The following is a 13158-nucleotide window of genomic DNA, read 5'->3' on the forward strand; positions in this document are numbered from 1 at the left end:
TGCACAAGCAAATATACAATACAATATATAAAACACACACAGAAAACACTGAAAAAAACGCAACTTCTCCAGTTGCGCACTTGTTTGTATTTCATGGCATGAGAACGTCCATTGTTCTCAAAGTTGAGGCGTGTAATCTATTTGAAGTTAAAATACTTTAATCCATTACTGCTTAATATGCAGAGATAACTAGAAATCATTTGTTGGCAGTTTCCCGAAGGGTGAAACACTGGCACTTGCTATTGCTCTGTTTGTTTGAGAGAACAGTTTGGGATTTTGGGAAGGCATAGCTATAGATGGCAGACAATCCTTTCACTGAACATGTGATGCATATTGCACACAAACACTGACTGAAACCAGTTCAGATTTGACCGGCTAGCTTTACACAACTTCCAAGATTAAGAACATATAAGTTTTCAATGGTCTAACTAAAACATAAACAGGTTGAAGGCCGGGATGATGGAGCAAACACTTTTGAGGATGAAATAAATAATTTACCATCAAATCTTTGAAAGTTATTTAGAGTTAAGCTCCCAGTAGCAAATAAACTACACTCTCAAAAATAACATTTCTTAGTGGCATTGATGCTCCATGAAGAACCTTTGACATCAGCCGAACCTTTCCATTCTACAAAAGGTTCTATAAAGTCTTTTAAATTATTAAAATGTTCTTTACACTTCTGAACAAAATGGTTATTTTAAGAACTGTTTACTGAAAGGTCCTGTCAGTTCTTTTGGGGTTCTTCTATAGTATTGCTGCCAAAATAATTATTTAAACTATAAATTAACAATTGATAGAAATAGAAATGCAATTGCGACTTTATATAATGCAATTCTGAGAATTAAGGTCAGAATTGTAGGTGTAAACTATGAGATAAAAAGTCGCAATTACCTTTTTTATTTTTACTCAGTGGCGGAAACAAGCTTTCATAAGTTTTGTACACTAGTTCATTATTGTGGTATAATCAATTTGTGGTATAAACATCAGTTTCTTTTTGGGGTCCAGAATTGGTTGCAAAGTGGACCAGACCCTATTCCGTTCAGTCAAAATTCTGGCTGCGTGTACCACAGCAAATCTTGACCCACAAACGCACCTCTCGTGGAATATGGCCATGGTACCAGCCGTGGCTCCTCATGTCACTGCTACTGAGTTTGAGCTCCTCCTCCAGCTCCTTCCTGAGCTTCTCCGGGGGCGACTCCAGCAGGTACTTCTCCTTGGAGAACTGCAAAAAGACACACAAAACCAGCACATAAGTCACACTGTCCTACTTTATGAACGCAGAAACATGTGATACAGCAAACTATTGATCACTTTGAGAAAAAAACAAAACATTCTTGAACAACAATTGTAAGGTTTATTGCCTCACTTATCAAACTGACATATCAATCCATGTGAGAAATTAAAAAGTAATTTAAGTCACGTAGAGCTTCACTGCACATAGTTCTTCTTCATAATTTATGTCCAACCCTGTTGCTAAAAACAAATAAAAGCATACAAACACATTGCAGAATGAGACTTCCTTGTCTCACCCAAAGAATCGTCCCAAGTGTGTCCATTTAGACAATGGCACTCTGTGTCCAGTAGAAATAATGTGTAATCTATGAGCGTGACAGTTCAAGGCAAAGGTCTCGACCCTCTGTGACACAGGAAAACTAATCCAAACACAGCCTGCATTGTAATAAAGTCAATAAAAAGACAACGCACAAAGCTTAGGGCACTAACAGGACTCAAAGTCTGTGAATATGGGAGATGCGGGATCAATTTTGCAGTCCTGGGTCACTCTAATGGTCGCTTCCTCTCTCTGTCTGAGGTAAACCGATTAAACATCTGCTTCCTTTCCCTCTTCAACTGTCTTTTACACATGGGAACAGGAAAAGATGCTAGATTTCAGCAATCCCACTGTCATTTAACTGGTTGTGTGTGCATGTGTGTGAAGTGTATAAAGATAGTGAGGCAAGGTCAAGTGTAGGGAGTTATTGGTTTTGTCTCTGCCTCCAGGGGCCGAATCCACCACCTGGGCCTAACCAGACCTCTCCGTAATCTCATATTGGCGTCTGTAATTGTCTTTTGCTGCTTGAAGATGGCCACAAGGTACAATATTCTGGTCTCATATATTCTCGATTTTGGACTATGGGGAAAAGCCAGAGTGTGAGCGCTAACAGGGCTAGGCTGATATGAGTACTTCATATTGATTTATGAGAGGTGCCTCTCACAGGAGATGGGTGACCCTTTTCCAATTTTTTTGAAATTCTCTCCTCCAACTTTATTAGTGTTTATTCGAGGATTGAGTTAACTTGTTTATATGAAATTTTGCCCAAACTGTGCTTCCGAGATGAGATGAGATGAGACAAGATGAGAAAAAAATAAGACGAGCTAAGAAAAGCAGAAGGCCAAGACAAAATACAAAAAGATGAGGTTAATCGTGACAAGAAAAACAATGAAACAAAATGAAAAGAGACAGGATGAGAAAAGACAAGACGAAAAAGAGAGGTGAGACAAAGCAAGGCAAGAATTTAGGCAAAAGTGAGATGAGACAAGAGCAAGAGAAGACATAGCAAGATAAGATCTGCAAATAAGAGGTGAATTGAGCCAAGAAAAGAAGACATGAGAGAAGAAGAGAAAAGACCAGATGAGAAGAGGTGAGACGAGATGAAGCACTTCGAGATTACACAAGGAGAGGCAAAAAGAGGCGAGGCGAGAAGAAACAAGACAAGAGCAAGACAATTCTGACCAGATGAGAAATTGATGAAACAGATGAGACCAGAAAATAAGAGATGGGATGAAAAGAGATTAAGAAAAGATAAAGCAAAGACTAGACTTGGCAAGACAAGACAAGAAAAAAGGTGAGAAGATGAGGAGATGTGAGGTGAGATGAGATGAGAGCAAAATAAAGCAAGCCATTGTGACAAACTAAAAGAAGAGATGAGATGAGATGAAATCAGAAGAGATGAGAAAGGAGACAGGAGTTCTGAATAAGTCTTAGCAAGTATACATGGGCATTTCTGCAGAGATTCACTCATTAAAGAGCCTGAAGAGAGACTGAATGAGATCAAGCTGCGTTCTGCTTTCAAACACTGATGTCTGAAGACTCCAGAGAGACACCTGGGCTGTTTCAAGTCCCCTTGCTCCACTTAGAGCTACTCCTGGAGGGCTAAAATGTCTTTCTCACTGCCCTCTTTCTTCCACAGAGAAAGCACTTCTGGCAGTCTAATGAAGCGCATGCTGGGGGAAATGACCTGACCACATGTGCAACCACACACACACACACACACACAAATGCACAATGTAACCTCTACACAGACACAGGGACAGAAAAAAAATCAAGATCCAGAGGAGATAGAAGGAGAGATGGAAAGGGGGTGATAGGACCTATGCTGCTCACACACCCCCAACACTGAAGCTCTGGTTGTCATGGAAACCTCCTATTGTGTGAGTCGGCCTGGTGCCTTCATGTGTCTCATACACCACACACACACACACACACACACACACACACCTCAAGCATTTTACAAAGCAAGAGAGCAATGCATTGTGAAAAACAATTTCTATTTCTGGAACATGACACCAGCAGCAAACACTGACGGTAAACTTTTTGGGATATAAAATGGACATCTCTCAGTGAGTTTAGTCCAGTCAGTCCAATCAGATATGCTTTCCAGAGGACAAATAAACCAGAAAACATGGGTTCTGAAAATCAGACACAACCTTCAACAGAACAGTCACCTAATAGTAGAATTTGAACCCAAACAAGTTCCATACATAAATCATTTCTCACAGATTAATATGGTCATAAACACATTTTAGTATTTGTGTTCACAATTTTAATATAAATGATTTCTGTTTAAAATAAACCCATTAGAAAAGACTACTTAAGATAACAAGGTGATCTTGTGCACATTTTCTCATTTAGCCATGAATTCTAGACTAAGCTGCAGTTTGGAGACTACTTTATCTATGTAGGATTTTTCATATTTTTACAAAGTAGGCTACTACTGCTGCCAACTTGGAAATGTACAATAATGCACGCAGCTCATTTAATTTAATAGGCATTTAAGCAATATTTGCTAAGAAGGAAATGCAGAGACTGAACCTCCTAAATCTTTAATTGAATACATCTGACCTACAACCTAAAGATATTATATTGAGCGAATATCTTTCATAACTGTGCATTTGTCGAATTAAATATGTCGTCTACTATGGAAGGTCTATGATGCCACTCTCTAGAAATGATATACTCTTTTTAAATAAATCCATTTGTACTACAATGAATAATTATGCTTGGAAATTTTAGACAAGGTTAACATGACAGCATCATGAGTTCCTGATCACTGTCTGCTATGTTTATTTTTGAGTAAAACTGAGCAGTTTTTAGTTGAGTTGTGCATTTGGTATCCTATTGTATTTTATGGGACATATTTGCCTGAAAATCCCTGGGTAAATTCATGCACAAACACCAACCCATTCAGAGGTGTTAATCTTCAAACCCCCATGGCTTGTCATGAATAACATCCAGCATGATTCATCACCCAATTTCACTCAGCACCCCCATTCACTTCTTCCACCAAACACGGCCTTCCGTTTTACCAAAACACCCACCCACCTAATTCCATTTCCACCAATCAGTAGAGCCTTTGCAATCACTCAGATCGCGTGTGATTGAGTGCAGCTGCTCCTCTGGGCGAAAGGAAAAGCATAGACGCAAAAAACCATTAGGCCGACGTGAACCGCAGATATGGCAGATAAAGCTTCACAGGTCAGCACCTGTCATTGAGTCTGCTCTCTGGGGTAGAGCTAATCCAGTCGGTCCTGCTGAGCACTGACCCAATGCTGTGAGAGATAATAGAACAGCTGGTGTCACCTGCTACACTGATGTTGAATATGATTTGGACCATAAAACATACTTTACAGAAATGTCCAAAAGTAGATGTGAATGCTAAGCCAACACCTTGCACGCAACAAACCTCCATACTCAAGACAACAGTTTAAAGGCATAGCTTGAATATTCTGTCACTGAATGGACAAAGAACCCACATTTCTTCAATTTTGGCAAAATTTCACAGACAAAAAGTGAATTGTCTAATGCCTAGTGCTGTGATATGTACAGTATGAAGAATAGCCCACACAGAAGTCACTTTCCAAGCAACTTTCTGTTGGCCAACATGGCAAATCCGCATGATCAACTGAATCTGATGCAAAATCTGCATAAGGGAAATCTTTCGAAATCATGGTAATTTCCCAACTGAAATGACTCACAAAATTGGCTGAACAATGGTAAATGTGACCACACCTTAAGTCATACAGGATTCGAAACAGATGAGGGCGAGTAAATGATGGCATAATCTTAATTTTTCTGTGAACTATCCTTTATTTGAACTTTTACTAACATGCTCAACAAGATTGCCCTTAAACTGTTGCTCCGCCATGACAGTTGTTGACTTGAAGAAACAAATTCATCAAATTAATGCCTTTTGCAGCAAATAATTGTACCTAATGTAGATTTTATGCAATTCATGGTAATATTTTTAATTTTAAAGACATTTTGTTGGGTTGCTATTTGATGTTCAATATAAAGACTTTGTCCTCGAGTACAACCATTGGCATAGAGTATATGCTTCAAGCCTTCAAGGGTGGGTAATCGTACAATGTTAATGACAAACTTTTTTTTTTTACTTTGAGGGATTTATGTTTGAAGTTTGAGCTCTGTCCATCTGCAGACACAGAGAAATACACCCAGTCCTTTGACCTTTCCCTCCGTTTGACCCAGGGATCCCGATTTTAAGACGTTGTCCATCCGCTGCCCATGCCGTACTGCTGTCCCTTTATCCCACCTTAAGCCGTCTTAATGCCCCTATCATGCCCTTATCTCCCAGCAAACCATTTTTGCATTATCCCTTCATCTATCCGTGCTGTCTTACACCACCCAAATCTCCACTAAATCCCCATATCTGTCATCGCTGGCCTACATCCCAACATATTAGATCTTAAAACGATTTCTGTTTCTTAGATTTTCTCTCTCGGTCTGTCTGTCTCTGTTTCAAACACACACCCACACACACTCTCTGGTGTTTAACACGCACATATGCGGGTCAGATGAGGCACTAGAGCTCATATGACTCCATTAACAACCATACTAAGCTGATGTTGTGCATACTTAAGAGATGTAAATTGATAACCATGTTTGCATGAACATACAGATCCACATGCTTTAAATATTTTTTTTGATCTCAGATCAACTCCTTTGGACAGTAAGGTGACCTTAATTATAAAAGAAGAGGCTAAAAGTTCACATGACATTGATTTCTTGAAGAAACAGGTCATTCAAGGAAGAACATTCTCTCATTTACATGACACCATTTTCAACTAAAAACAAGAATTTTTGTTATGCATTTTAGACGTTTTGAGGGCCTGACAATGCAAACGTTTAAAAACAGGTTTCAAAGTGCAAGTTAATCAAAACTATACTGTAATCGTCTCCAAGTAAACTACAAAAAACGAATTTGTGAAAACGGTGATGTCAAGCGCACGCAAATTAGTGTTCAGTCGTGTGTATGTGTGCACAAGCGTAGTGTTTCTTTACAAAGTGACATCGCCAACTACTGGCCTGGCATGCATAATACAGCATTTTTAGTAATTTTCATGGATCCATGTAAACAGGGATCTGTTTTTAGTGCATCATTGTTGTGTAAACGTAGCCTTACTCAAAGATTCACTCATGTTCATATGGCTTCCTTTAAATCACAGAAAACAAAAGAAGACGTTAAGATAATTTTTTTAATCTGCTTTTGTGCATAAATTAAAAACTGTCAGTGATTTATGGAAAATATAAGCACCCTAAGCATTAAAAACATTCCATATGACTGTTTTTCAAGTCTTCTGAAGCCAAATTTAATTGAACATTTCCCATCTGCCACAGTTCTCAAATTCATTTTAAATTGAACTTGCTTCTGCAAAATGCTGTGGCAGACTTTTCTACCAATAGCAATATACTAGAAGTATGCACTGCTTTTTAGGTACTTTTATGGTTCTTTTTGTGCTTTTTGGTGCATGGCAGCACGAATCACCATTCATTTTCCCTCATCCCTCTCAGAAAAAAAAGTACAAAAGCTGGGGCAGTACCTTTTGAATAGGTATAACTTTGTACCCCCCAAAAGGTGCATATAAATAGCTTAAAGGTGCTTATTAGTACCTAAATTGTACATATTTGTACCTTTTGAGGCTCTGCCCCAGTGACAGCTTTTTTACTTTTTTTTAGGAGAGTATATGGACAAGAGCAAGCTTTGTGTTCAGGAAGACAATTAGGACTATAGATTGATGACAAGAGGATGTGTGAATCATGGTAGAATTAGGTTCAACCAAAACAATCTAAGTCTTACATTAGGCTTTTCTACATTTAATGAGAGAATACACTACATAACCTAGAATCCAGAGAGTCTCAGAAAGCTAAAGTCACTGTAAATAAACATAGTGTGAAGTTAAGACAGTTCTTATCTCCATTTTTCGAGTGTCTGGCTCACTGTCCCGGAGCGCCGTGAGGAACCGCAGTGCTAGGTTTGTGCTCAGACTGCATGGCCAGTGAATCTGGAACATTTTTATTAATTCAGTATGCATGGAATGATGCGCTCTGGATTGTGAACTGATTCGTAAGATCAGTGTGATATCAGACCCCATGAAACAACATTTTATTTCTGATCTAAGACAGTTTTGTTGTGTGTTTAGCCATATTTCTTTCTCATGTGTGATTCTATACATCCTTTTCAGGCTTTTTTCAAGCCTGGGTTACAATCGTTTTTAAACCTCAGGCTGAAACCCCGGCACGTTTTAACTGGAAAAAACAACATACCGTATTATTTGTTTAAAACAGCCAGAGCAGACTTACATGATCACAGATGAACAAGCAGTTATTAAACAGGTTATGTTGTGTCAGTTTGTCATGAGCTGTATTCGTTCAGTCAGTGTTATTGACCTCCTGAGTATGCAAATAAAAATGTTAACTCGAGCTTTACAAATGTACAGTGTGACATTTTAAACCTTTTGTATAATCTCATCAGTCTTGGCATCAGGCCTCAATCTCTCTATCCTCCTCCTTCTCTCCTGTTTCTCTCTCGTTCTGTCTTTTCACTGCACTTGTTTCTCCCTCTTGTGCTTTGCAGACAAATTTAGGTGCAATGACTCTTGACTGTGAAGTCTGTAGTCTTGAAGCCGACTGTACGGCTGCCATCTGCTTTGCCAGAGCGTCTATGTAAAGTCAACATGAAATAAAAAATTACTGTGGTGGTACTACAGTACATTGAATGTATTTATTCCAAGGTACTTTTTCTATCCTATTACTGTGGGACATGTCCAGACATGTTAGAAGTTAGCCTCTTTCATATTCTGAAGACTTACTGGAGTCTTCAGTTATGTTTCATTAAATTATACAAATTTTCTTCCCCCAATATTCTATTATATAAAAGAAAATATACAAGTGAAACAACTGTAGACATACAGTAAGCGTATAGAGCTGTAAAATGTATGCACATAGCATAGCTCAGATAAAGAAGCCTTTAAAGAATAAATTTTTAGACTTTTGATGGCAGGTATTGGTATACTGGCAAATCTCTCGGGCCTTTCTCTAAGCAGGAAAATCTGCTCTTTGTTAATAATTGTAATCTTTTCTGGGAGCGTCCTAGGCTTTTCCGTGCTGATGGCCTGCACCTGTCGGACAACATCTCCAGGACGCTACGCTCCATCTGACTAGTAAGCCAATTCTCAAATAACTACTATGATGACTTTTGTTCTACTCACTTAAAAGATAGAAGTACTTGCGTTGTCCAATCTACAGACTGTGTCTGTTCCCCGAATAGCGAGGTCAAAATATAAATTTAATGCAGGATCTAGAAAAAATCTGATCGTGATTAAACCAGAAAAACGCAAAATAAATGAACAAAAACAATTTTTAAAGCTTGGGCTCCTAAATATTAGATCACTCGCACCCAAAGCAGTTATTGTAAATGAAATGATCACAGATAATAATTTTGATGTACTCTGCCTGACTGAAACCTGGCTTAAACCAAATTAATATTTTGGTCTAACTGAGTCTACTCCATCAAGCTACTGTTATAAACATGAGCCCCGTCAGACTGGTCTTGGCGGCGGTGTTGCAACAATATATAGTGATATTCTCAATGTTACTCAGAAAACAGGATACAGGAGGTTTAACTCATTCGAAATACTTCTACTTAATGTTACACTGTTAGATATGCAAAAGAAATCTCTCCTGTCTCTTGCTCTGGCTACTGTGTATAGACCAGGGCCATATACAGATTTCCTAAAAGAATTAGCAGATTTCCTCTCAGATCTACTAGTTAATGTTGATAAAGTGCTAATTGTCAGAGATTTTAACATTCATGTTGATAATACAAATGATGCGTTAGGACTTGCGTTTACTGACCTAATAAACTCTTTTGGAGTCAAGCAATACGTCACCGGGCCCACTCATCGTTTTAATCATACGCTAGATTTAATTATATCGCATGGAATTGATCTTACTGATATAGATAGCGTACCTCAAAGTGATGATGTTACTGATCATTTTATCGTGCATGCTGCGTATTACTGATATTAATTATATGGCTCCGCGTTATCGTCCGAGCAGAACTATTGTTCCAGCCACCAAAGACAGATTCACAAATAACCTCCCTGATTTATCTCAACTGTTCTGTGTACCCATAAATACACATGAACTAGACGAAATGACTAGCAACATGGGCACTATCTTCTCTAATACATTAGAAGCTGTTGCCCCCCTCAAATTGAAAAAGGTTAGAGAAAACCGTACTGCGCCATGGTACAACAGTTATACCCATTCTCTCAAGAAAGAAACTCATAATCTTGAGCGCAAATGGAGAAAAACTAACTTAGAAGTTTTTAGAATTGCGTGGAAAAACAGTATGTCCAGCTATAGACAGGCTCTAAAAGCTGCCAGGGCAGAGCATATCCGCAAACTCATAGATAATAACCAAAACAATATAAGGTTCTTATTTAGCACAGTGGCTAGATTAACAAATAAACAGACACCGCCCGATCTAAATATTCCCTCACAGTTTAATAGTAATGACTTTATGAATTTCTTTACTGATAAAATAGATAACATCAGAAATACAATATCAAATGTAGATTCTACTGCGTCTAGTATTTCAGCTTCATTCATCGCACCCAAAGAAAAACTGCAGTGCTTTACAACTATAGGACAGGAAGAGCTAAATAAACTTATCAGTGTATCTAAACCAACAGCGTGTTTATTAGATCCTGTACCCACTAAACTACTGAAAGAGTTGTTACCTGTAGCAGAAGAACCACTTCTCAATATCATTAACTCATCGTTATCTTTAGGTCACGTCCCAAACCCATTCAAGCTGGCGGTTATTAAGCCTCTTATTAAGAAACCACAACTAGATTCTAATGACCTGGCAAATTACAGACCCATTTCAAATCTTCCGTTTATGTCAAAATTTTTTGAAAAAGTTGTGTCTGCTCAATTGTGCTCCTTCTTGCAAAAAAATAATCTCTATGGAGAATTATTATTCAGTCAGGTCTCAGGCCTCACCATAGCACAGAAACTGCACTTGTTAAAATTACAAATTACTTGCTTCTTGCTTCAGACCAAGGCTGTATCTCATTGCTATTATTACTTGATCTTAGTGCTGCGTTCGACACTATAGATGTCACGAATCTGGTCCATGCTCTCCCTGTCAACCACCACTAGAGGTCACCCGTTCACCACAGTGACTTTTACACTCACAGCACATTGGACTCCATTTCCCACAATCCATTGCACAGATCACAGCTGTCACCATTCACACATCACACACACCTGATCACCATTTTCCAATCACCACCACACACCATATAAGCCTGGGACTTGCTCTTGCTCAGGGCCGAGTGTTGTTAGCGTATATCACTCCCCAAGCGATAGCAACTCTACAGAGCCATCATCCTAGTCCTAGTCTTGCCTTGTTTTCCTGCCGTGTCTGACCCTGCCCGTGTTTCCTGGATTAACCCTTCGCCTTGCCGTTTGGACTCTGTTTGCTCCCCGTTTGGATTATTGCTTCGACTCTGGATTATCTCTCTGCCTTGCCCCTTTGGATACTGTTCGCTCATCGTTGACCCACGCTTGCTCCACGGATTGCTCTGTCTTGCCCTTGCCATACCTGTTTGCCGATGTCTGACCCTGCCTGTTTCTGACCATGTTTTTTAATAAAGCCTTGCATATGGATCCGCATGTCTCACGTCTCGTCAGCCCCGTAACAGAATACTCGGCCACAAAAGGATCCAGCGGCTTTTCCAGAGGACATTGGCCAGGTATGGACACTGCACGACTGTTGTTAACCCTCGAGCAGGGTTTGAGACCGCTCGAGGAATACATACAGGAGTACTTAGACCTCGCCTATTATTCTGATCTGCCGGACTACGCACTCATAGACTTTTTCTGTGAGGGCATTAATCAGCCGCTCAAGACTCAGTTAATCCGCGAGGGTCCCCGTTCATCTCTCAGTCAATTTATGGACTATGCCTTGCTGTGTGTGGGCTCTCCGTTCACTGTGGGTGTCGCGGAGGAATGCAACACTGCACTCACTCACAAAATGGCGGCAACAACAAGACCCCTTCACGTCATGCCTGCCAAGCCAGAGTCTGCTCACGTCATGCCTGCCAAGCCAGAGTCTGCTCACGTCATGCCTGCCAAGCCAGAGTCTGCTCACGTCATGCCTGCCAAGCCAGAGTCTGCTCACGTCATGCCTGCCAAGCCAGAGTCTGCTCACGTCATGCCTGCCAAGCCAGAGTCTGCTCACGTCATGCCTGCCAAGCCAGAGTCTGCTCACGTCATGCCTGCCAAGCCAGAGTCTGCTCACGTCATGCCTGCCAAGCCAGAGTCTGCTCACGTCATGCCTGCCAAGCCAGAGTCTGCTCACGTCATGCCTGCCAAGCCAGAGTCTGCTCACGTCATGCCTGCCAAGCCAGAGTCTGCTCACGTCATGCCTGCCGTCAAGCCAGAGTCTGCTCACGTCATGCCTGCCGTCAAGCCAGAGTCTGCTCACGTCATGCCTGCCGTCAAGCCAGAGTCTGCTCACGTCATGCCTGCCGTCAAGCCAGAGTCTGCTCACGTCATGCCTGCCGTCAAGCCAGAGTCTGCTCACGTCATGCCTGCCGTCAAGCCAGAGTCTGCTCACGTCATGCCTGCCGTCAAGCCAGAGTCTGCTCACGTCATGCCTGCCGTCAAGCCAGAGTCTGCTCACGTCATGCCTGCCGTCAAGCCAGAGTCTGCTCACGTCATGCCTGCCGTCAAGCCAGAGTCTGCTCACGTCATGCCTGCCGTCAAGCCAGAGTCTGCTCACGTCATGCCTGCCGTCAAGCCAGAGTCTGCTCACGTCATGCCTGCCGTCAAGCCAGAGTCTGCTCACGTCATGCCTGCCGTCAAGCCAGAGTCTGCTCACGTCATGCCTGCCGTCAAGCCAGAGTCTGCTCACGTCATGCCTGCCGTCAAGCCAGAGTCTGCTCACGTCATGCCTGCCGTCAAGCCAGAGTCTGCTCACGTCATGCCTGCCGTCAAGCCAGAGTCTGCTCACGTCATGCCTGCCGTCAAGCCAGAGTCTGCTCACGTCATGCCTGCCGTCAAGCCAGAGTCTGCTCACGTCATGCCTGCCGTCAAGCCAGAGTCTGCTCACGTCATGCCTGCCGTCAAGCCAGAGTCTGCTCACGTCATGCCTGCCGTCAAGCCAGAGTCTGCTCACGTCATGCCTGCCGTCAAGCCAGAGTCTGCTCACGTCATGCCTGCCGTCAAGCCAGAGTCTGCTCACGTCATGCCTGCCGTCAAGCCAGAGTCTGCTCACGTCATGCCTGCCGTCAAGCCAGAGTCTGCTCACGTCATGCCTGCCGTCAAGCCAGAGTCTGCTCACGTCATGCCTGCCGTCAAGCCAGAGTCTGCTCACGTCATGCCTGCCGTCAAGCCAGAGTCTGCTCACGTCATGCCTGCCGTCAAGCCAGAGTCTGCTCACGTCATGCCTGCCGTCAAGCCAGAGTCTGCTCACGTCATGCCTGCCGTCAAGCCAGAGTCTGCTCACGTCATGCCTGCCGTCAAGCCAGAGTCTGCTCACGTCATGCCTGCCGTCAAGCCAGAGTCTG

At 41.8% G+C, this 13158-nt stretch overlaps 1 protein-coding gene across 2 annotated transcripts in view; it reads right to left on the bottom strand.

Annotated features, from left to right (window-relative positions):
• LOC306866128 (SH2 domain-containing protein 3C-like) overlaps positions 1-13158 on the bottom strand; it is a 62501-nt gene that overhangs the window by 11521 nt on the left and 37822 nt on the right. For both annotated transcript variants that reach the window (XM_079411156.1, XM_079411157.1), the window contains exon 4: positions 1094-1222. In XM_079411156.1, the coding sequence (XP_079267282.1) occupies positions 1094-1222 (129 nt within the window). The remainder of the gene's footprint in view (positions 1-1093; positions 1223-13158) is intronic.

This window comes from Barbus barbus (genome assembly GCF_936440315.1).
Source record: "Barbus barbus genome assembly, chromosome: 47".
Classification (NCBI taxonomy): domain Eukaryota; kingdom Metazoa; phylum Chordata; class Actinopteri; order Cypriniformes; family Cyprinidae; genus Barbus; species Barbus barbus.